General features: G+C 47.6%; 1 protein-coding gene across 17 annotated transcripts in view; it reads right to left on the bottom strand.

Moving 5' to 3' along the window:
* DAB1 (DAB adaptor protein 1) overlaps nucleotides 1-25676 on the bottom strand; it is a 386755-nt gene that overhangs the window by 29499 nt on the left and 331580 nt on the right. For all 17 annotated transcript variants that reach the window (XM_072974349.1, XM_072974361.1, XM_072974347.1 and 14 more), the window contains 4 exons: nucleotides 9966-10016; nucleotides 9827-9874; nucleotides 4848-4910; nucleotides 2492-2600 (listed from right to left, as the gene is read on the bottom strand). In XM_072974349.1, the coding sequence (XP_072830450.1) occupies nucleotides 2492-2600; nucleotides 4848-4910; nucleotides 9827-9874; nucleotides 9966-10016 (271 nt within the window). The remainder of the gene's footprint in view (nucleotides 1-2491; nucleotides 2601-4847; nucleotides 4911-9826; nucleotides 9875-9965; nucleotides 10017-25676) is intronic.

The raw sequence follows: 25676 nt of genomic DNA, 5'->3' as shown, positions 1-25676 counted from the left end.
TTATTGCCAGGTAAGTATTGTTTGCAATTCAGTTATAAAAATGAAGACACTGGCTCTGACAGGTTAAGTAATTTGCCCAGGAGTCTAAAGCTTATAAGTAAAAGAGGAGCCAGGGTTCACAGCAGGACTGTCTAGTGCACCGCACACCCCAGTTCATTTGCCATCTCCTTGCCACTGACTGGGCTCTTAGGGACAGGGAGACAAAGATTCAACCACTACACAAATGTTTAAAGCCAGTGGAGGGAGGGAAAAGGCAGAGTTTAACATCAGCTGAAGCCCAGTTCTGCTTCTCAGTATAGCTGAAGTAGAGTAAGAAAGTGAAAACATGCTAACTGAAATTAATTTTAGACTTTCATTCTAAAAAGTGAAATCCTGGAGGTAATGTATCTTTTTTCCTTTTTTCTTTTTGCAGCTGAAGAAATTGAATGTGAAGGTGCGGGAGTGGCTTGTCCACAGCTTGGAACACAGCTGGATAAATTGGAAGATTATAAAATCCAGGCCTTCGATGCTCTAATCTGGCCCTGGGCTGGGGAGAGGGCCCAGAGCAGAGCAGTGCAGGCAGGTCTTCTGGTATTTGAGTGAAATATTAGGGCTGGAAGACACGCGAGACTGCAGTTAGCCCCTCTCACTTACGAAAAGGGAGTGGAAACTGGCAGGGGCCGTACTCTTGACCCTGACCCCTTCCTGGCTCCCATCACACCTCTGCATGAGCCCCTCGCAGCCACAACCTCCATTCACACCTGCCCTCCGCCTGTTCCAAACCCCTGCCCTGCTGCACGTTTTTTTCTGTCCACACCACTTATCACCTCCTATCAGATTATGTACGTTACTCATTTGCATGCTGCTGTCCACCTCCCCAGTAGAAACTAAGCTCTCTGAGGCCAGGGGTCTGTGTCTTCTGTTTTCACAGACACGACCCAGACACCTAGAAGAGCACCTGGCCCACAGTGGGGACTCAGTGAGTATCTGTGGAATGAACACACCTGCAAATTAGTGAGTTTGATGCCTCGAGTTCCCATCATCTGTCTCACTATATCTTCAAGGAACAAATTATGGGGACAAAGTGTGGATATTCTGAACACAAGGCTGAGGCACAGGAAAGGAGTGCATTTCTGATAGAAAGCTGTCATTCCTATTTAAAATGACAGATTTTGTTACGCTACGCCCAGGGAAATTTGAATACCCATTTTAGGTAAGGAAAACTGGTCACTGTCACTGTCTCATTCTAGGGATGGGTAAGAGAGATGTGACCGGGAAGCTTAGCCACTGAAGACATCTCTAGGCTACCTGTAGATTCTCAGCTGTAAGTCAGATCTGGTGGCTACTGATCTCCGTAGCTTCTGAAAGTTCATAATGACCCCTCAGCTCACGAAGAATAACTATTTCAGAACAGAGTATGAATTTTTAATTTCACTTTGAGCAACAGTGAGGTTTATGTTTGGTGGCCAGAATGTGTTTCTAACACTATGTAATTAAAAGTAATTATTTATAGAAAAATGCAAGATATTTGTATCCTAAGATATTCAAACTCAATTTGTTACTTGTAAGAATAAAGTAGGGAAAGAAAGGGGAGGCCACAGATTTCAAATCAGTAGTTTGTTTTTTGTTGTTTAGGGGGGTAATTAGGTTTATTTATTTATTTTTAAAGGAGGTCCTGGGGATCGAACCCAGGACGTTACCCATGCTGAGCATGCGCTCTACCACCTGGAACCATTCCCTCCCCTCCTCCAACTTGCAGTTAAAGGGGGAAAAAAGTCTTTAAGGCTCCCACGTAGGAAGAAAAGCAGAACTAGCACCATCTCTGGCCATGTCCAGGTAGAGCGGACTGTCTACACAGAGAGGCTGATGTTACAGAAACAGGATGCCTCAGACCCCACCAATCTGGCGCTCACCTGCCACACTGCTACTGTACATATTTGTTATATAAGAAGTATGTGTATTTCAAAGAATATCTGGAAAACAGAACAAATCCTCTCTAAATCACCAAGAGCCCCATCACCCTCCCAGTTCACTGTTCGCAGTTTGCTCTGTCACTTAGGTGTCCCCCTTTGCATGGGGAACCTCCCCTTCCTGAAGTCTCCACCGAACAAGGCAGAGCACTTCTACCCATCAGATCTCAGAACGTCTGTGGAGCAGGCTCACCCCTCCCCGTGCCCACCTCCCCTCCCTCTGGCGGAGGCGAGCGGGAGGAAGTGGGCCTGCACTGACTTCCCTGGCTGCGTGTGCACTAAGCTCCGTGAAGCTACACACCCGAGTGACTTGGAATCCTGACCTTTCAGGAGAAAGACATCACTGAATTCCAGCCTGCAGCATCCTTGATCTTTGTAAACCGACAACCCCCGCCCCCATGGCAGCATCTCAATGTCACGTGAAGAGTCACCAGGACAGATGGTGGTTCCACAGGTGTTTGGCCAGAATTCAGCAGTTGGTTCCATCAACCGCTTCTCTTTCCTGGTGAGCGGAGGCTGAAAGAGGGTGGGAGAGGGCTTACCTGAGGGTACAGCAGCAGTGCCGAAAGGTACGGAACTGAACATGTCTGCACTCGCCGGAAGTGTCTGAGATGAAGGCGGGATAAAGGCATCACCTGGAGTTGCAGGAGTCTGTCAGACAGAGAGAGGCAGGGGTGCGTGAGGCTCCTGGGAGACCCGGCTCCGTGGTGATCAGGTTGGGAGGCAGTGGGAATTAAGGGGGCAGTGCTGTAGGAGCAAGCCACAGTCCAGGCCACTTACTGTGGTTCGCAGACCATCAGCTGGTTATATCCCACCTCTGGAGCTGCTGTGAGGTTTAAATGAGACCGTGCATTTAGATCACTCAGAACCACGATGAGGCTCAGCAAATGCTGGCCAGTATCATGACTTTTTAGTTTGAGCCCTGACCTCTTGGGGGTATTCCCAGGCCCTCAAATTACCCCTTATCTGGCTTCCACTCTTTAGAGGTAGTCAACTCAAACTGACATACCCTCACTCAGGATCTACTGTGTGCCCAACCCAAGGCTGTCACTAAATACACGCTCAATAAACAGACAAAGATTAGTATGTGGGCTGAGACCCTGGGGTCCTGGTGCCTCCCAGCACCCTGCCTCTACTTGCCTTTGTAAAAATAAGTAAATATTCTCAAGAAGACCATAAAACAACAACAACAACAAAAAAGATGCTTGAGTAGCTGCAAACTCTAGAGCCTGGCCCATGCTCGGACTCCAGAAAGGTGTGCTGCATGAACTGGTAGGTAAGGTGAAGGCCACTGAGATAAAAACATACATACTCTTTTTTTTTTTTTAAAGGTCCACACCCGTTTACAGAATCCTTTGCTTACAGAGTCTGTCTATTTGATGCCATAATATCCCGTACTTTTTCTTCCCCTTGGAATAGACCGGGGCAAGCAATTAATCCTGAAACCACGGCAATTAGACAAGGCCATTTTTAGACTAGCAGCTTGCGGGATGCATGGCATTGTTCTGAGGATTATTAAATATCCATTTGGAGGGCACTCGGGTTCAGAGCTAGAAACATAGCCATGAGCTGCTGCGTTGAGCGCTTTTAAACACAGTCTGTGCCAGTCTCTTTTCCCCCTGCGTGGCCTTGGGCGAGTAACCTGCCCTCTCTGGCACTCAGTTTGCTCATCTGTAAAATGAAGGGGATCATTTTGATCTCACCAGACCTTTCTGGCTCCGTGGCCCCACGGTTCAGAGATTCCAAGGGCCCAGGATGTAGCTGTCCTTCCTGGGATGGAGGAGAGAGTCACTAGAGCTGTCCACCCTCCCTGGAGACAGCAGCGGTTGTCCCCTCCTTCACGGCTGCCCTGGGCACCAGGTGTCGGGATCTGGGCAGCTGTGCCTAGATTCCCGGGTGGCAGCTGTGGGCAGCAGGGTCTCCTGCCATCTGTCCTCCATGGTGAGGTTACAGCCTTTAATCCGTGAGACACATCTCACCAATGAACCATAGCACCATCCCTCGGTTTGCACAACTGCACGGTGCCCGGAGGAGCTGCCCCCTCCCAGCAGCTTCAGCTGGCGCAGCTGCGGCTGACTGCTCCCCGCCCACCTCCGGGAGTGGGCAGGGGAGGGGCCGGAGGGGCCAGCTTGGCTCTTCCCTTTGCCTTGGCTGCAGGGTGGCCTTTGAATGCCTCTGGTTCTCAAAGCACTGGGTTTCTATCTTGCTTCGGTTTTCATTCTCTTTTTCTCCTTTTCATTTTCAAATTAGGGCTCCCTGCAATCTCCATCCCAGTGCAAACAATGAACCAGAGACCCTGGCTGAAACTAGAACTGGGAATCCAAAGCTTCATGAGAAGCTGAGAGAAACCAGTAGGCGGCATGGAAAGGAGGAGGAAACTGAAAGAACAGGGAGAGAGGAAGGAAGCAGGAAACGAGAGAGGAGAGGGCAGTAAGGGCGGGGGGAGAAGATGCATCCTTTCCTGGGCTGACCACCTGGCCGTGTGGGTTTTGGGTGGGCGATGACGAATGAGTCATCGTGTCTGCCCTCCTACTGAGTCTCCTGCCCATATTCCCAGCTAGACCGTGTGCTCCTTGCAGGCAGGGACCACATCCTGCTTATGTCTCTCTGCGCCGCCCAGCACAACAGCAAGCGTCCCAGTGATACCCTGTAACTGCTGATGCATGGTCTCATTTATTTCTCAAAACAGAGCATGTATCACAATTTCTCTTTTAACAAAAAAATAGCTTAGGAAATTGAGGTTTAGAATTGCTAGTTAATTTGCCCAAATCACACAGCTTGAAAGAGTCCGAGTTGAAATCCATCAGCACCCTCTTTGATCCAAAGGCTGTATTTTTGTCACCACACGACTAAACGAAAGAGGAAAGAGACGGGGCTCCGAGGGCCGTGCATACTTACCGGGGGGGAGGCTATGTCAGGAGGGGTGGACATGTCCCCAAAAAGTTCTAATTGGGTCACAGCCTGAAAAGACAAAAAGAGAACGATGTAACCACAAGGAAAGCTGATGCCATGGTGCTTTGCTTTAAAAACAGTATGATCTGAGGACTCCTTTTCAGCATGACCATACAAATGATAAGCCCTGTTGGTCACTATGATCCCTCATGATCCCAAAGAACATCTCAGATGGGGCCAGAATCAATTCTCGCTTCAGTGTGTCTGGCTGTTTACCTGGGCTTAGTCACCTCGCATAAGCAGTAATAATACCACTTTACATATATTTACCATCAAATGCCAGCACCATCTCTCTTCTTCAAAGGCAAGAGGCAATCTCACCGCGTGTCTTTCTTTCATGAGTGTATCCGCATGTACAAAATGCTTTCCATGTACTACGTCTAGCAAGTTAGGACTTCGGGGCAATTTCTTAGGAAATGCTCCCAATAGCACTGTCCCTGAGAGGTATGAATTGTCATCCCCATTTTTACAGATGGATAAACTGAGTCTCATAAAGGTGACCCCTAGGCCAGGACTTACATTTTCTGCCTATAGAGCAGTCAAATGACAGGCCCCAAAAGAGTCCCTCTTTAAGACAAAATACGTAGTTGGAAGAGAAGGAAACATATCTAATCCCAGGAAGGGCATCAAAAACAGCCCAGTACACACACTATTAATCACTCCTAGGAACCCCATCACTGCAGACACTGTATCAACTCTACTCCCATCCATCACACAGGAATTTCTGAGCAAGACCAGCCGGAGCAGTGGGAGAAACCCTGTAAGATACACTTAGAAATTAATCTGCATACACTTCAGATTCAGTGTCTGCAGGGAGCCTGTGGTCAGGATTCAAACAGCCTGACTTAAAGTACATAATCATGTGCTTTGTGCAAATCTGCCCACTGCAGGAGAAAACACTTCCTGTTCATCTCTGGATTTTAGTGATAGTTTCTAATGGGGGAACCGAAAAACTACTCAATCAAAAGGACAGGGAGAGTATGCCTGTCTGCCATGCAGGACCCCTGCCCTCAAATCTGCTCTAATCAGGCCCGGCTGGATCTCCGTGATTCACACAAAGAAAGGAACATTCTCTCTTCCTGACACGTGTGTGAGCTCTGGGCCCAGAGAAAAGTCCCACCCCCAGGGATGGGTCCAGGTTCCAACACTTCCGACCTCTGCCACTCCTCAGGGTCACTGTTCCGTCACCTGGACACTAAAGATGATGACATCTTCTCTGTGGATTTACTGACAGTATTAATAGCAGGACTTTAAAGTCTGGGGAAGCCTGGTGAAAAAGGCATACAAGTCTTTTTTTTTTTAATTTAAGTATAGTCGGTTTTCAATGTTGTTGTTAACTTCTAGTGTACAGCATAACGTTTCAGTTATACATATATATATATATATATATACACATATACGTGTATATATTCCTTTTCATATTCTTTTTCATCATAGGCTACTACAAGATATTGAATACAGTTCCCCGTGCTATACAGCAGAACCTTGTTTATCTATTTTACATACAGTAGTTAGTATCTGCAAACTCCCAATTTATCCTCCCACCTCCCCCCACCTTTTCCCCCTGGTAAGCGTAAGTTTGTTTTCTATGTCCTTTTGCCATAAGACAAGCAGCTTGGCCTGGCTAACTCACTTTCAACCCTTCCCCTTAAGCTTTCAGGCTGAAGAAATGGTGCTTTGCACACAGTAGGATCCTATACATATTAATTTTCTCCCAACTGCAGAGTATGTTTTCTTCCATACACATTGGGCAACTGTTGGGTGCTGGGCACTGTGCTGGGTGCTTGGAACATCATAAGGAGAAATGTCAAGTCCCAGGTGGGGACCATCCAAAGACGTACGTAGTGTCAAGCTTACGTGGCAGGAGTGGCAACGATGGAGGTCTCTAGGGGGTGCTGGGGGCGAACTGAGAAGGGCATCCTGCCGGCTTTGGGTTTGCTAAAGGAAACAGCTCAGATCTGAATCTGAGAAGAGGAGCAGTCAGCCAGGCAGCCAAGAAGAGGAGGGGCTGTCCAAGTGGATGAAAGCCACGAGCAGGAAGGACAGAGGCTGGCACGGTCTGAGCAGGTGGGGCCACAAGCAGTTTGGTTATCGCGTGAACGGGAGAGAGGACCAGGAGAGGGGGCGGGGAAGGGGACGAGCGCACAGTCATGGTGGGACTACCATGCATCTCACAGTCTTTCCTGCCAGTTCTTTACCAACTTGATTCTGTCTCGTCCGATACCTGTCCAGCATTACGAGATGGTAACCAGGAGGCCAGTGTGCAGGGTGTGCTCCCAAATCTGGCTGGATCCTAAATGCTTGCTTGTCTTTGGGAAGTCTTCGTTACCATGTTAATAACATTTTATGTTATTTGGCGAAATGAGGCCTATCCTCAGGGTCTCTCCCAAATCCATAAAAGGCATAATTCTATTTAATCCATTCAAAGGAAGCTTTTGGGTTTCCTCGCAACTGAAACTCGATGCTTTTAAAATGGCCCACGACTATTTTCAGTGGTAGGAAAATATTAAAATGAAGTTAATAATTAAGTCACACAATTTACATTTCAAATGGGTTGAACTCGTGGCACACTTTTACTAATATCGTAAATGTAATTTATTGGCTAATTTTCTCCTTAAGCACAACTTTTCAAATAACCTTCATTCTGGAGCTACAGACTTTCCTCTTGCCAGATGATTTCCACTCAAGGATTAAACGAGAAAAACATGCAGAGGCATAAAACATGGGTTGTTATTTCATTCCATTGGAGCTGCTGCTTAAATAGAACCTTGAGTTAATTAAATTTTATAGAAAAAGGGGATTCGTAGGCCATAAAATTAAAAATAATTCTAATAACCATATGTGATTGAGAATCTGGAATAGTATCTATTTTCACAGCTCCTCTCCCCACGTGAACCCTAGTCCTTTTATTTGTAACTTAATAAGCCATGTTCCATCTGATAATATTGTTGTAATTAATCATTTTAACGGTCTCATGAGAATAAAACTAACCACTCACATCTGTAAAACACTTTATAGTTTACAACACATTTTCCAATACATTATGATCACACTGGACGCTCACTGAGCCCTGCAGAGTCGGCAGCCCAGGAGTCTCTCTCACGATCTCCAGTTTGCACATGAGCTAACGGAGGCCTGGAGGTTTTGTGACTTGCTTGATCGGTCAGCTACAAGAAGCGGAACTTGACCCACAGACCAGCAGCATCTATCTGTCGCTTTATAAAGCCCTTGTTAGCCTTCCTAGATGGTGGAAGTCCAGCCCCACAATATTCTCTAACCAGAAGCCTGCAAGGGGAGCCATCTGGACTGTCAGCTCAAGATTCCTACTTGCCTTCCTGCTCCTGGCTTTTCAGATGTCTTCAGGTAGAGAGAGATGGGGCTGCTGATGTTGTGAACCATCACCACGTGAAGGGGATGAGGAGGAGCCTGGCCGTTGAGGGGGGTGCCCCTCAGTATCTCCATCAGGCCTGTCCCCTCCCCAGCCATCCTTTGATCTGAACAAGGGATGGTTTTCCACTGACATCTGGAGGGCTGTACAACCAGTGTGTCACTGTTAGTCCCCTGGTCCTTCTTTCAACTAGACTACTGCAACTAGACTCCCAGCCCCTCTTACAGAGAAGTTCTAAAAGTGCCACTGACGAAGGCAGAGGTGTCCCTGACTGACTCCCAAGACGCATTCGCACAGACCCACTCTGGGATAACTATGTAGCCCCCACTGAACATCAGCAACTGTGCTGAGAGCAGGGGCTACAGAGATGGGTAAGGAACATTCCTATTTCCAGTCTCATGAGCTGCCTGTTCTACGGAAATACAGACCTACAGATGTGACCAGGGCAGTGTTACAGAGGAGAGAAGTACCGGGGGTTATGAAAGGAGGGACTACCTCAGGGCCTTTGCACATGCTCCTCCTCCTATCTAGAACACTCTTTCCTTCCCACATTGTCTTTCCCACCCATCCTTCAGGACACAGATTAGAGGGCTTTTTTCTTCCCTTTTGAGAGTTTTGCTTTACCACTCAATACCTCTCAACTTGCTCAACTACTTTCAACTCTCAACTGTTAAGAGTTTTGCTCAACCACTCCGTAAGTGTTTCCCATCTCAATGTGTACCCCATCCCACAGCTCTAAACAGCTTATGTGATAATCCTAGATCTGTGGCTCTCAGTTTTGGATGTATCTGGGGGAAAATACTGACACCTGGTTCCCATCCCTTGAGATTCTGAATTAGCTGGTCTGGGGGACAGCCTAGTAACTGAAACTTTGAAAACTCTCCTGGTGATTCTAATTTACAGCCAAGGTTGAGAACCCCTGTCCTAGAGGTTTCCCAAACACCCTGGGCTCAGGGGTGACAACATTCACTGGCCTGGGTATTAACTCATCTGGATAAACACTGTCTGCAAACCAGTACATCTATTACAGGCTATACCAACCGAATAACAGCCTTGCCTGGTTTTGATCTCCATAGGTGCACTGTGTACATCCTGTTTATGTGTCTGAATCCCCACTATACTATGTTATACTATGGTGCATCAGGCTCTCCTCCCCTCGGCAACATCACACCCAGTTATACTATGAGCTCCCTGAGCACAGGGGCTGTGTCTTCCTCTACTGCGTCTCTGGCACCTGTCAGGATGCCCGAGACATGTTAGGAGATTGAAAACTGTGGAATGAAATGAAGGGGTATCACATTTCCAACACATGCTCTTTCCCCCCTTTTCTCTCTCTCTCTCACACACACACCCCCCCACACGCATGCTCCTGCTATTTGACCTCATTGCGGGGCCCACCAGGAGTCTCCCGTGAATGTTACGACAGGCAGGCACAGGAGCAGAGTGGAGTATCTGCCCTTCTGCAGGTGGGTGAGAATAAATGGAATGGACAAGAGTGACCAGAACCACCTTTGTTTCACGAGACTGGAGGCCTTACCTTGGTTGCCTTAAAAATCTCATCAAAGTCCGTCGGCAGGTTTCTGTTCTGTAACCACAAGGCATGACTGATGAGCATGAAATGAACAATGGGATGATGACATGAAACAGGTAACCAGGCTGAGCCCTCTTGTTCTTACCGGGGTGGCTGCAGCAAACCGTTCTTCAAAATCCTCAAACGCGTGGCCGTTCTGAAAGTGTAAGGGATGATGGATGAGGATGGAGTGAGTGACATACAAATGACATGGATTTATGAGTTTAATGATGACGGCGTCTATGCTTTACGCCCCTACAGTCTCGGGAGGCGGGAGCTGTTGCCAATGTACTGTGAAAACCCTGGAATGTGTTCTCAGCATAGACTGATGATAAAACACCGGCCCAACAAGGAGATATGGCAATGAGGAGTTTGTAAGTTTCAAGTCCACCTTCCTGAAATTACAGACCTGCCCCGGCCTGGTTCAACAGCTGCAGCAGGTAAGAGCATGGTTTTCCCTTGAGATTTTGTTTTTCAAAGGAAAAAATGTTATCAGGCACTTTAGCCAAAACAACTCTTTGGAGCAGTCTGTGAACAGCTAGTTTTGTAGGTGCTCTTCTGCCTGCAGTCTTTTCTGCTTGCAATGCTCTTCTCATCCCTGAAAGCCCAAAGCTCATCCAATTCCTCAAAGGCAGCTGAAAGGCTGCCTCTTCCATGAAGCCTTCCCTGGTCCCCTGAGCTGCAAACCCTCCTCTGAGAGCAATGGCATTACCTGTGTACATTCCACTGTGTGCTTTCTGAAGCAGGGACCACAATCCCTTTGTTCCTGAATCCCCAGCACATCACAGACACATAGCAGGGCTCAAAAATACATGAACGAATGCATGCATAGTCCCAAGTAAATTTCACTTCCTAATATGACCCTCTTAGCAGCCCCTGTGATCATAGTCTCCCTCGCCTGCCTCCCCGGGCCTTCCTGCTTCGCTCTCCCTACTGCAACTTGCCGGGCCCTTCCCATAGCACCTGCAAGTAATAAACTGCTCTGCTGCAGTTCCCAGGTGGTCTCTGACACCCCGGGGCTTTACTAAACAAATGTTAATTTAACAAAGTTACAACATTAATACATATTATAGATGATATGTAGAGCACCTCTCTATACAGATATATATGTTTAATGGCCATGTTTTGGTCTATACGTTCAAGTTCATTATGTTTTGGATGACTTCCAAGTAGTGTGACATTCATACAAATCTGAGAATATTGACATTACATTGGAGTTGTTACGCATGAACAGAAAGACTTGCAACATTTCCTAACTTGGAGAAGAACTTCCTGTTGGCCATGCAGATGCTGAGAAACTGTCAGCCATAGTCACTTTCACTCTGCAGCCAACGGGATTGTTACGTCACTCAGCCCCAGTGACAGGGCTGCCGAGCAGAGCAGAAGGATCCATGTGCCCACCACTGTAGAACCTTCAGTCCAAACACTAGCAAAGTCCATCATCACCCACCTGCTCCCACCAGGCACCGGCTTGCCAAGAGTCAACTGTGGCCAAGAGGAGGCAAGGAACGGCCACATCAGATAACCACAAAAATAATAATAGTTATTATGATGCTTTGGCCAGAGGTGGGCAGACAATCCTAGTCTAAGTGATCCCGTAATCTATGGTGTGGCCTAAAAGGTTAAGGTAGTGTCGCTACATCCTTTATAAATTTTCACAGTCCTAGGGATTTATGGCACAGCCCCCACCAACTAGCTCTGGGTCATAACTTTTAATAAAAACATTTTTTAGTGTCCAAAATCTCATTACATCTGTCCAATATAAAAAAGCAAATGGCTTCACAGCATGATGGATGAATTAAATAAATTTGAAAAACAGCCAGTGGGAGATTCTCATAAAACCCCCACCGAACAATGGAAGTGCGCGAGGGTACCCAGCACCGGCTAAGTCCATCCCTCTGCTGGTGACACAAGAGGGGGCGTTCGGTGAGGCATGGGCTGGGGTGCTATGAGGCTGTTTCCGTAAATTCAGAAGACTGGTCTGGACCTGAGGGCGAATGCATCTCATCGGAGTCACACAGACACAGACCAGATCCTGGCTGTGCCCCATGCTGGCCATGCGACCCTGCAACAAGGCACTTAGTCTCAGTTTTCTCATCCTCAAAGTGGGAATGATCATGAGAACATCATCTCAGGTTTATTGAGAAGTGAGATGCCTGTACCATGTCTTGTTTGGTGTTTGCACACAGAGATGCTCAATGAACAGGAGCTATTTTTAGGCGCTTCTCATCCTATTTCTTTTGGCTCAATTTTACAATGTACAGGCACCTATTTTTAACGTCAGGAAACTATTACTTTATGATATTTGGAAAAAAAAAAGAGGAAGAAACAAACATCTTGCAGGAGGCCCCTCCTTGGAAACCAACCCCTGCTGAAGAGCCCAGGCCAGACCCTGTGTCAGAGGATGCCCAGTACTGCCTGGCCTTAGTCCTGAATCCCATCGCCTCCCTATCTTCTCCCTCTCACCTCTCTTCTGGCTACACTCTTGCCTGACCATCTCCCCATCCAGACCCTTTGTACCTGGTGCTTGTCGGTACCTCCCTGTTTTGATCCTGGCTCAGTCATTTCTTGGAGTTCCTTCCACCTGCCTGAGGAAGACGTAACAGGAGCCCCCAGGGCATGCCATCCAGCCGGCAGGGAGACATCGTCCCCCAGCTGATTCCCAGAGGCAGACCCTGGAATCCATTCCCTGCCTGCCCAGCTCTTGCTTTACCCCCAGTTACTACCTGAGTTTTCGTTCCCTCAAGTCTTTTCTTCTCCTTTAGATTGATTTCTCATACTTACTATCCTGGTAGGCTGGCAGTTTTGTATTCTGCTTTTAAGGCCTCAGTATGACAATCCAGTTTTCTCACGACTTAAACTTCCAGGGAGGATTTAAAGGAAGAGATTCCCCTGTGCTGTTTCAAAACAGTTCTAGCCTGAATCTTCACCAAGACAATGAAACAAAGCTTCCACCAGGAGTTTATTTTCCCATCATCTCTTTGGAGCAGTGGGGACACGGCTGTCTCATAACTGAGGGACGGAACCCTTAAAACCAGATGCATGTGACTCCTGGCAGCAAAAGTGAGTAGATGAGATGAGACTTGGGGTGAACATGTCAACAAGGATGAAAACTTATTTATGGCTCCCAAATCAGAAACCTGCGGTGGTTCCCACCCATGGCTGAAAGATGTAATCCTCAGGGGGAGGTGGGGCATCTACAACACTACGCATGCTTGAGCCCCACCCTCCCCATCTGAGATTTGGATGCTGTGGGTCTGGGGTGGGGTCCTGGCATCAGTAGTTTCTAAAAGCTCCCCAGGTGATTCGAATATGCAGCCGGGCTTGTGAGTCACTGTGCTGGGGAACGAACTCTCTATAGCAATCAGCCGAAGGCCTACTGGGAAAACTGAAGTCATCTTGATTGATTCTGTAATTGATTAATTCATTTCTTCAACATCCACCGGGCACTTTCCACATGCTGATCCTGGCTAGGCACTGGAGATACAAAGATGAATAAGAGCTGGTCCTTGCTCTTTTGAAGCTCAGAGCAGAGCCAGGACGTATGATCTGTCATGCTAGGGGGTGGGATCCGAGCAGGAGAGGAAGGGCGCCAGGCATCGCAGTGAGATCTGCACTCAGAGTCCAGGCCCATGATGCAAAAGAATGAATTCAATTATCCATCTAGAAAGCTCCGGAGAGATGGATTAACTTAAGTGATCTGTAGCTGCACCAAGGTGGGCACTATTAAGGCACCTAGTGATCCCAGGCGTTTGAATGCACGTGCCTTTCCCCGGTGAGCGATTTAACAACGAAGACGTGCTAAGGAAGACGAATTCCCTCTGGGGTGTCTAGGCGTTTATGCTCTCCGTCACCTTTAGCCAAGAGTCAGCAGCCACTCTCCTACTTCTTGGCAGAAGTAAACTGGAAGAACTCTGCTTGGCAACTGAAGAACAACGTGGAGGTGGGGAGAGAGCTGAGATGGGGAATTTGAAAATGTGATGTTTATGAATGATTTTTCTGGGGTTCCATGTGGCTATTCAAACTGCTCCTTCCTCATCAGTGTTCCCTTGGATGAATTCCTTCCACACTCTGAGCCTCAGTTTTCTCCTCGAAAACTAGGGATAATAATGCTTACAACACGGGCTTGCTGAAAAGAAGGGGGGAGAAGGTTGATGTCTTATGAATAGAATTAACACAGACACTGATGGAATAAAATCTCGGAGGATGTCAGTTCCCTTTTGAAAAGTACAGAGAGGTAAGGAAGGATGGGAGGGAGGGAGGGCAGCAAAGGGATAGGGACAGGGAGGAGGAGGGGGGAGGACGGAGAGAGAGAAGCTGAGAGAGAGAGAAAGAGGAGAGGAGAGTGAAGGAAGGAAGGAAGGAGGAATAGCTATGGATTTTGCTTGGTGAGGGTGGGCAGGTTGCAGGCCATGGTAAAGTTTGGGAAGGAAACACTGGTCCAGGGAAGGGGCAAAGTCACCTGGAGGAGAGGCTGGAGAAGGGACATGGCCTGCACAGAGCAGCACTGGTCACGGCAGGTTTCTGCTCCTGCACCTCTTCCCCAAGGTTGATCACTGGCAAGGCTGGACCGTTCCGGGGCCCACCAGCCCCATCGTTGATCACACCTACCCCACTCACACCCCTTCTCCTCTCTGTGGGTCATCTTTTCCATCCCTTGCACTTCTTTCAGAACTCAGCGGGAAACTGAGTTCTTCATGTCCATGTCTTCATGCCCAGATTTTCTAAGACGTAGCCCTTATTTTCTTGAAAATACACCTCAAGATGGAGTTGGAGGTGCCATGTGTAGGCTGCTGCTGTCGCTGCGGTAAAATACTAACAGCTAAGTAAGTTTGATCTCAGCAACAGGGACAAAGGGGAGAAGATGCTGACTGTGAAGCCCAGGAACTGACAGTGCCAGTGCTGGGGTGATGGTGGTGGTGGGAGTGATGGCTGTCATGAGACGGTGCTAACCAGTCACCTGGTCATCCACGTCTATTAATTGAACAACTATACTGAGACAGTCCTTGTCCTGACGTCGCAGGAGGCAGATGGAAAAGAAAACAGGCAGTTATCATATGATTGGGGTTATAATTGAGACAATTCACACCAAACCTTTAGTGACAGTGCCTGGTTCAGAGTAACAGCAGGATTCATGCTGGTGGTTATGACTAGTAGTGTTTTTAACACACATTATCCGATCCAATCTTGACGGTCAGACATTTTGAGATGGTGGCAACAGTGGGGCTGGGGATTTTGATGGAATCAATGCTGTTGTCAAGAGGCAGTGATCATAAAGAGAGAGATGATGATACAGGTGTTTATATGATGATAGCCAAAATGGGGCCAGGGACGGTAATTAAGAAAAACATTAAAAAAGGCAGCCTACCATCAAACTTCTCTAAGAGCCCTGGGGATGGCTTCATGCGTTTATACTTGTGGAAACTTCCTGGGCTCTAGATCCTGGTCCCAACCCCTGATCTCATCCCAAAGCTCTGACACGTGACAAGAAGGACTTCACAATGTGGGGGACCCTCCCCTGCTGTAGCTTCTTTGGGGAGGAAGGGGCCGGCGGTACGATGGCTTGGCTACTTTCACGGCTGTCCCCAGATACACACACCAGCACAGGTATAAATGTGGCACAATTTCCTACAGCTTATGATTATTTGTTTTTAATTCTCTCTTCCTTTATCCCTTCTCCTTTAAAAAAAAATCTATTATCTAGTTCCACATTAGCAAAATCTCAAGGATTTTTCAAAACCTCCTAACTAGATTTGGCGCCAGTTCAGGACTTTGAAAAGGGGTGAATGAGAGTCACAGTCAAGCAGAATTGGCTCCTGTCAGAGGGATGACGGAGTCTGAACACACTCCAGGGGAGGAGGGCAGCAGGGCTTCTCAGAGGCAGGCGTGTTTCTCTCTGGAGAGGCTACTCCCGCGGTCCAGATGGCACCCGAACGGTAACAAGATACATTGGATGGAGTCGAAATCAAGCCAGAGGAGCAGAGGCTCAGGCGGAACATGGAGCAAATCAGAGGAAATCACAAATGGAGAGATGTCACAGCAAAGGAAAAAATAGTCAGGAGGGCTTTGCCTACTGCTCTGACAGCCGTTCCGCACAAAATGTTTTTCATTTTCTTCTCCGGGAGAATGCAGATTTTACGTGGTTAGGCATTCATTGCCTCGCTCACTGCTTCATTCCTGATTCAGTTCTCAAGGCATACATTTCCTAATTAATTAACTTTTTTTTCGGAATGCCCACTCTGAGCAAGGCACTGTGCCACTATGGCGAGGACCAAGATGCTGTCCCTTCTCTGAGCTGTTAACTGTCAAGTTAGGGAAATGGGAGGACGTGGATTTGGGTCAGAGCACGAGGAGAGTCAGCACAGGGGTACCACACTGAGGATTTTCACAGCACGTGTGCCATTTTCACGGCTGCGATGTCATTTATGACACTGAAGCCAACTCCACTGTAAACCAAATGACCAGAAGGAGAATTCTGCTTTTATGTGGCTGGAATTTGACTAGCCTTACCTGTCTCTTGAATTTTTCTTTGTTGTAAAATTAGGGAAATATCCATCGCACGAGACTGAAGATTTCCCCAGGTAAGAGTTGAGGTACCAGCTTAATTAGCACGGCACCCAACACAGAGTAAGACCCTCATTAGCATCTGCTTATTTGGGTCAAATATGAAGCCAACAATTCAGTGGAGCATCTTTTCGGAATATGATGGTTTTGCAGCGCGTATTTGATGGCATGTACGACTGTTCTGAACTGCAGAACTGCGGAGGAGTAGAACCAGAAGAGGCACAGAAATCTCTAACCCAACTCAACCCTGTACTTTTTTTCAGATGAAGAAACTGAGGCCTTCAAGCTCTTCAAAATCACGATAATGTCAGTGGCAGAGGTGGGAGGACACTGCAGCTCCTAGCCTCGTTCCTTTATTTCCCATCACCATTTCCCTCACAGGGGAACAGACTCAGAGGTGACAACAATAGGTCAGAGCAGAGAAAGCTGGCTCACAATTTACAACAAGGAAACAGAGGCCCCCAGAAAAGCTCAGCTTGCTCCCATGTGAAAAAGCGAGGAAAATGGCAACTTACAGAGCTCCGAGGGTCAAGCAAGGTGATGTCCACCAACAAGACAAGACTTGGAAGACAGCCTACAGGTTTGAAGTCAGAGGAAATCTGGAAGAGCATTATCTATAATTGTCTCAGATTGATTGTTCAACCTATAAATAGTTTGCAACTCTGTCAGGATTTCACCTGCCCTCTCCTCTGGTCTCTCAGTATATTCCTCCCCGTCTCAGGCATTGGTACAAAATATTCCCTGTGATTTGACTTCCCTTCCCATCCTCATTCATCAGGAGAACGATAACACATCCCCAGAGACTCAGGTCTAGTCACCTGTTCCACGTCTTCCTCTAAGGCCCTCGGGATGGATGAGATGACCCTCCCCTGGGCATCCCACATGTCTGGTTGTAACAGTTGACTGATTTCTCTTGTCTCTACTACAGACTATGACCTGGTGACACTAAGTCCCTTGCATGGGAAACTATATCTTACTCGTCTTTGTCTTCCTCATATCTAAATAGCCTGGTGGTTAGCACACAAAAGGAAACTAACCTGAACTGACAAATTAAATAAAAAACAGAATGAATAGAAGGATGAACTTGTTTACACGAGAGAACAGAAAACTGAACAGAAAGAAACTTGGTGACAGCATGGCTTACGAAGCAGAGGGGATGCTAGTGCAGATGGTGTTTTCAAATATTCAGCATGTATGTGTGTGCGTGTGTGCGTGCAAACACCCACGCACTACGAGTGAGCAAGGCATTCGCCACTGTAAACTCCAGAAAGGATGTCATATCCACTGTCGTTTGACCTAATGAGATGTTGCAATCAGAGTAAATGGCTTTGGTTTCAATTTCAAAGAAATACTAGGGAGATGTCCCAGAAAAAGGGGTAAGAACAGGAATATGCTATCCTTCTAGCCCTTCTAAAATCTAGATGGCATTTTCATTTGAACTCAAGTGTTTCCCATTGGCGAGATCCATCACGGCTTAAGTGTGGGAGCCAATCTCCAACAGTCCACACTCCTGGAAGCTCAGCCAATACCTGGCTTTACTCCTCCTCCCCCTTAGTTGCCAGCAGTTGGTGAAGTGATTGGATCCCACACTGTTCAGACTCTCAAATAGCATGTCCAAAGAATTTTTGATCTCCCCAAACCTGTTTTTTACTTGTCTTCTGATTTCTGTAAAGGCTACCAACTCAGGCCTAGATGTGCTAGTCCCAAGTACCAGCGACTCTCCACCCTCCCCTCTTCCACACCCTGACATCCACTCATGCATTAAGACACCCTGCCCTATCACTAGGGTGTACCCCACATCCGCCCGCCTCTGCACCTCCTCCGCAGCACCTCTTCTGCTTAGACTGCTGCCTGACAAGCTCCCCCTGAAGTTCATCTCCCTCACAGCAGCCAGAGGGATATTTTTAAGATACCAGATCAAGTTCACTCCCCTGATTAAAACCCTCCACTATCTTCCATTACACTTGGGATAAAATATGAATTCCCTACCTAGGTCTGTACTACCATCCATGCTGGGCTGCCACCTCCGTGCCTGGACTCATCCCCCACCACTCTCCCCTCCCCCACCATGCTCTGGTCAGTGCTTTGCCGCATGGACCTCTGGAACATTGCTGTCCTATCTCTGAAGACAATGTAGCCAGGTCAAGAGGATGGCATATTTGCCAATATCTCACACCAATCCCATAAGCAGAGACCCTCTTTACTTGCATCCTTGCTATGTCTAGTCTACAAAAGACATTTTTAATTAAAAGTCATGAATATCTCTTTGGTTCAAAGTGGGGTGGGTATAGCTCAGTGGTAGAGTGCATGCTTAGCATGTATGCGGTCCTGGGTTCAATCCCCAGGACCTCCATTAACAAATAAAGTAGAATAAATAAATAGATAAACCTAATGACCACTGCCCCCACCAAAAAAAAACAACAACAACAACAACAACATTACTGTAATATCTCTTTGGTTTGGTCGCAAGTGGATGAGACAGACCACTATGTCTGGTTTTGGTAGATTCACAAAGTCCCCAAATGTACAAGTTACTCTTGGTCTCTCTCTCTCCCACACCCTGCCATCCAATCATTCCAAGAAATGCTGCTTCTACCTCTAGCAACTAGCCCAAACAGTCCATTCTGGTTTAAAGAGGAAGGGGTGGGTAAGATAGTAATATTAAGACTCATCCTGGGGCTGGGGGTATAGCTCAGTAGCAGAGCGTGTGCTTGGAGTGCATGAAGTCCCGGGTTCAATTCCCAGTGCCTCCATTAAGGGAGGGGGGGGAAAAACCTCATCCCTTATTGGTCCGGCAGGGGTCAACCAAGACAATAATCATGACAGCTGATGATTAGATGGAAGGTCCTCTGTATGTACCAGAAACCATTCCAAAGTGCTTTCGATATTAACTCACTGAATTACCATGACAAATGTGGGGGCTACTGCTATCCTCATTTTCAGAGGAGGAAACTGACACAGAAGGGACAATGAACTTGCCTGAAGTCACACAGCTCGTAACTGGCGGGGCTGGGAATTTCACCAAGGTGACTTAGCTTTGAAGGACGTGCTCTTAACCATTATGTTATGGAGGGAGAACAAAAAGGGTCAGACCACCTGTATTTTATGATGAGGATGAGAGGTAAGGGTTCTGGAAGGAACAGTCACAGTGGGCAGCTCAGAAGCCCGCCCTTGCCAAGTCCACTCAGATCCTTCCTGGAGGACCGCGGCTAGATCACACCGCAAATGTTGTCCCTGTAATGATGATGGGTGGTGGGTGGGGTGAAGGAAGGGGGCTAGAACTTCAGAGGTGACCTTGGAAACAAGAAAGAAAAAACAGCATAGAGACAAGGCTATAAGATTAAAAATACAGGAAATAGGGAAAAACAGGGTCGAGCTGGCGGCATGCAATGGTGGGAAAGAGGAAAAAAATCCTCGAGATAAGGCAGCTGCTAACCTGCTGGAAAGAAACATAATGACATACTGACAGAACTCTGATAGGTAAAAAAATGGGCGGTAGAGAGGGGAGAAAGTGTTGTAAAAAGTGAGAGCGAACGTCACCTTCACAGGGGCCCTTCTTGATGTACAAGGCGAGAAGCAAGGGCTTCACCCTACATCATCAGACTTGACTTCCCTCCCCGCCTCAGCATCTCAGCCTCAATCTTCTCATCCATCAAATGGAGAAAATAAGGGTTGGCATGTTAATTAAACCAGATAAACTCAGGGGAGCACTGGAATCCACCGGGGGAACTCTGTGAATCTCCCTGTATCTATAAATACATGCAAGACTGACCAAAGCAGATCTACAGGAGTGGGGGCCCAGGTGTCACCAGTGACCGACAGGCAGTGCATTCTTTGGGAACTGCGTAACTCGATACAGTTTGCCAAGCAACGCACCCACTCCCTGGTCCCCAGCAAGCGCGCTGCAAATACTGATTTCTCGCCTCCTTTCAAAGTCACTGCAAAAGCAGAATTTACAAGCTTCGAGGTTGGGACTGTCACCAATCTCTATTTTCTTATTCTCCATGACCAGCCATTTAATTCTCCTTTTCTCCAACTGGGGTTTAAAAAGTTCATGATTCTTCTGCAACTACTAATTAACAGCAGTTTTTAGCAGGGAGAAAGAGGGAGCCTCAACATGATGATTTATCCAGAAAAGCTGTACTCCTGTACCAGGACAGAGGGTCCGCATCAGCGGGTATGTATGGTGAAACTGTGTATGAGAGCTCTGCTCAGTAGAGAGGCTGCAGTTAAGGTTCTGTGAATGTTAACGATCGCATTAGAGGAACAATGACAGACTCACAGCAGCAGCAGATACCCCTGAATCACACTTCCTACCATATCATGGCTCTTCAAATAATCTGGTGTGCACCCACGGGATGGGCAGGCATGCATCGGGGCCCCTGTATCTCGGGGGCAGGACTGTCTTTACATCAGCACAGGTAGCACTACTGGAAAAGAGTTTCAGGAACAAAATGGATAGGTACCTCACACCTTCTGTTTGCAATTTCACTGTGTTCTGGTCTCAGAGACAGCCTGGCTCAGCGGGAGGAGAACCCACTGTGTTTGGGAAGGGGCACCTACATCCTGGCCTGCCCCAGATGGCTCCTTTCACGCCTACTGTCTTGACGCAATTATTAATAGGGACCCCCTCCTCCTTCACTTTCGAAAGTGACCCAGTTTGGATGATAAAGTAGGTCATCCTGGCTTTAGGGTCAGAGATAACTGGGCTGGATTCTTAGGGACGCTTCTTCTGGCTGTGCTGATTTAACTTCTCTGATCTTCAGTAGCCTTTATGGCAGAGAAGAGACCTACACACCAAGGTTATTCGGAGGAGCCTTGACACGTAGCATTAAGTGCCTACCACAGTCCCTTGCTTGGTGGACGTTCAACATTTAGTAGTAATAACTGTTTGTTATCCTCACCCCACGGCCACGGCACTCCCCTGCAGGTTCAGCCCCACCCCGGTGAAACCTGATCTGGGTGACACGACCGCTTGGGCTGGGACAACCGAAGGCACTGCAGCCCCTTGCCGTATATACCTGTTTCCCTCCCACCAGGACACTAGAAGCACCCTACTGGTTGGGCCAGGTCTTTATCATCTCCCTATCTCTTAAAACACCTGGTCCAGTCCACTGTCTATGCGACAGCTCGTAATAATAACAACAGCTAGCATTTACTGAGTATTTACTATATGCCAGGTGCTGTTCTAAATGTTTAATGTGTGTTACTTTATTCAAGTCTTTAAACCAAAGGCATTATTCTCATTTTACAAGCGAACACCCTGAGGCTCAGAGAGGTTTAAACCCACCTGAGGCGGCACAGCTGATAATCGAGGGAGAAAATCTTCAAGCCCAAGTAGCTGGTCTGTAAGGCTCACACTCTGAACTGCAATCCCACGTTGCCTGCCAAGTACTGGGCTCTGCCAACACCCCTGCTGTCATCTGTCCTTCCGGCTCTAAGTATAACGCTAGTAGTACCTTCAGACTATGACTAATCTGGGTCTCCCCACTGCCTCCTACTTGGTTTTTCAGCTTTTCTAACACTTTTGTTAACTAGTCCCCCATGTTAATTTCCCTTTATGAAACGGCCTGATGTGGGCTCTGTTTTCCTGACTCCATCCTGATGGATACACATAGAGAATTCCATGAGCTACGTAATGGTCTCCCCACCTGCCAGCTACCCGCCACAGGCCACTGGAGAGATGCTGAAAAATACAACTCCAATGGTGTCACTCCACCAGCTGGAAGCAACAGGGGCTTCTCAACAAACCCCCGCTTCTCAGCATCACATTTCAGGCCCTTCACTCCCTGGGGCTGCTTCCCTTGCCATCCTTCTCTCCTTTCCCACCAGCGCATCCCGTGATCCTGCCCTCCCGGATTGCTCATCAGCCCCCGGGATACGTGAGGCTTTCCCACATTTCAGTGCCTTTAAACGTTCAGGTCTCCCTTCCTGAATCCTGCTCCACCCTTCCTCCAGTGCCAAATTCCCACCATCTTTCAAGACCATACCCAAACCCTGTCCCCTGAGAGAAGATCTCACCAAACTCCCTCAGGCAAAGTCTACTGCCCCTCCACTCTGCTCCCGTAGCATCTTGTACACAGCCTCTCACAGCCTGGACTGTGGTGGTTGTGATTATTGTTACATGTCTGTCTTCTTCTTAAGACCATTAAGCAGCTGGTTTTACTTACATCGCTCGTGAATAGAACACTGTCTGGCAGGTAGGAGTTTATAAGCAAATATTTGCCGAATGGATGAAAGAATAAATCAAGGAGTAAGAATTGTAAGGCAATTCAAAAAACAAAAAACAAAAAACAAAAAAAAAACAAAAGAAGGGCTTTGCAGCAACTGGAGCTCTGGGATGACAAAAGTAATGAAGGTCTGTCACTGCAGGCATGCCAGCCGAAGGCAGAGTCAGGAATGTTCATCTGCACTTACCACAGACCTTGAGGGGTGCTTGCGTTGGTGGGAAGGCTAAACACTAAACTAGATAGCATGTTTTCTGTTTTTAAAGGAGAAGTGATTTTTTATCAACCACCTCTTTTGGGGTGGGGTAATTAGGTTTTTATTTTTTTTATTTAAACAGAGGTACTGGGGATTGAACTAAAAAAATTTTTTTTTCTTAATGGAGGTACTGGGATTGGACCCAGGACCTCGTGTGTGCTAAGCATGTACAGAAAGCATCTTTGAAGCTTCCTATTAACACTAAGAGTCTGGAAGCTTAGGGCTCTATGCCGGGAAACTTCCTGCTAAGCACCGCTAAAAGAAAGTCCGCCCAAGAAACCTCAAAGAGGTAAGCGTCTCCTTCACTTGTGGGGATGCGTGGATCCAGACTCCCTTCCCCGACTTCGGGATGACTGCCTCTCACGCGATGTCTATGTTAACTGCATCGTGATAATGATCATTTCTCCACAATGTGGTGCTTAATGAGGAAGTGAAGCTGACAAGTGTGCAGACTAGATTTAATCCAATTATGCAACATCTTGGTCCAGATTTCAAACTGCAGGAAAAACCAACTGCTAAATTGTGAATGAAAATTTATTTGCCATGAAAGGTGGGGGCTGGTGGTGTAGGGAACAGTCGTCCGGAGAATTCTCTCCATCCTTCACAATAATGGATCCACGACTCCTGCATGTGCTGCAGGGAAACGGAAGTGAGTCTAGGGCAAGGAAAACCAATCTGATCCTGATGGCTGGGGGGCAGGGGTCTCCTACAAACACACAAAGGAGTCTGAAGGGGTGGAGGGCAGGGTGGCAAAATGAGAAGCTTTCTGATCTCCAGAGGTGGGGAGCTTCCACTGAGATCTGTTCTCTGGGATTCAAAAATCTCTTTTCAACCCCAGGATGAAGAAAGCAGGATGCCGGGCAGGGTGAGGGTCTGGGAATGACTGAGGCACGGCCAGGCCCTCACAGAACACAGTTTAGAAAACAGACAGGTGTTCACAGCCAGCCACGAGCATCAGGCCTTGCGAGCTCTAAGTGCTGGTTAGAGACTCAGAACCAGTGAGGAATGAATGGGAGATGGGAACTGAAGCCTGAGTACTGACTCCGACTAGGTGAGGGTAAGGAGCTGGAGGACTCTTGTGTTTTCTTTCATCCCAAAGGCAGTATGTTTTAGTGGAAATTGTGTGGGCGCCTGAGTCAGGACAACGTAGGGTTCAAATTCTGGCTTTGTGACATGGGTGAGTTATGTGACCTCTGGAAGCCTCAGACCCGCTCTACGTAAGTGTCACCTACCTCCCAGGGCTGTGATAACCGAAGGAGATACGCCAAGACTGGGGCCTAGGCTGTCCGTGGCCCCCAGCAGATGCCCTGCGGGGCCTGCCTGCCTTTACCATCATTAAGTTCCCCTTAGTGTCTCGGCATCATAAAACCAAGGAAGAAACTGAATGGAGGCCTGGACTTCAAATCTGATCCTCAGGCTGTTTATCAGTTTCTCCCAGCGGGGCTCCTTTTCAGGATACAGACAGACCTACAGCCCTGATTTCAATCTCTGCGGAAGGAAACAAAGAAGGAACAATTTTCTAAGCACCTACTCTGTGTCCAAGGTTTGCTCAGGGAGATGAACTGATTACAATACTTGGTAAACATCTTCCCACCGGAGCGCTAACTTCACAGGGAAGGCTACAACTTTCTAGGGGGGACAACTTCAGAGTGAGCAACTTCAAAGTCAGGTGATAAAGAGGCGGACAGGAATGGGGCCCCCAGGGTCTGTGGTTTGGCAGCTGAGCTACTGAGAGCAAGATGACGAGGTAAGAGCATGGGGCAGATGGAATGCCAGAGGAATGTGTGACTCTGAGGTCCACTGTTGTAGTCACCTTCACAACAGCGGGATCCCTTAGGGAACCATGCATCTGCTTCTTAAATGCTCCTAGGGGCAGAGAGCTCACCACTCTGAGAGGCTGTCCTTTCCTCTGAAAACTAGCTCAGATGGTCTGGAATTCCTTTCCTATATCGAGCCTAGATTTGCCTCTCTCCTGTCATTAAACTTCGGCCTTTCTCTTAATCATAGGCCAACCCCCAACATAAGCAGAGGCAATTCATACACACCATCCCTCAGTCTTTACTGACTCGGTGTCTCATAAAGGCGACCCGTCATCAGCACAGAAAACGCTTTCACGTTGCCTCATGAGTCCCACGAAAGCCCTGAGAAGTGAGGAGCTGATGGAGCCCAGAAAAATGAGTCTCAGAAAGTCAAAGTGATCGACAAAGCGAGGAAGGAATCCCAGGGAGGTCTAATCACTCCCTTCAATTTGAGTCCACGTTTCATCAAAAGGGAATTTACGTCGAGCCCAACGTATCCATTTGACAACCTGTGTCCTGCCTACTGACCACTCTGCCCAACTTTTCAGAATTCCTCCTTTAAAGGCCAAAGAAAGTTTGGCTCCAATTCATGACTGGTTATTACTAATAATCAGAAAGTCTTTTATGCCTAATACAACTACATAAAAGGCTTTTATACTGTGCAATTATAAGCTGAAGGATAAAAGATCTCTTCCAGCCGTAAGACTATCACATGAGGGAGTGAGCAGGGGGGAGGAGAAAGCGCTGAGTATTAGCCTTGCAAAAATGGTGTGAATCCTACCAAGATTTAGGTCCATGTCATTGAAATAGGTGACCTACACGGTGAGGCTCAACCAAGTTCGGTGTTGTGGGGCTTAAAAGGGTCTGAAATGGCCCCTTTGGCAGCCTGCTAAGGCCCCGCTGTAACTAGATCATGTCCAAAGGCTAACAGAGTGCAAAAAGCACTCAATAATGAGTGCAGACACCCCCCC

This window comes from Vicugna pacos, chromosome 13 (assembly GCF_048564905.1).
Source record: "Vicugna pacos chromosome 13, VicPac4, whole genome shotgun sequence".
Lineage (NCBI taxonomy): Eukaryota > Metazoa > Chordata > Mammalia > Artiodactyla > Camelidae > Vicugna > Vicugna pacos.
Note: the sequence above shows the minus strand (reverse complement) of the source record. Positions and strands in the feature narration are given on the sequence as shown.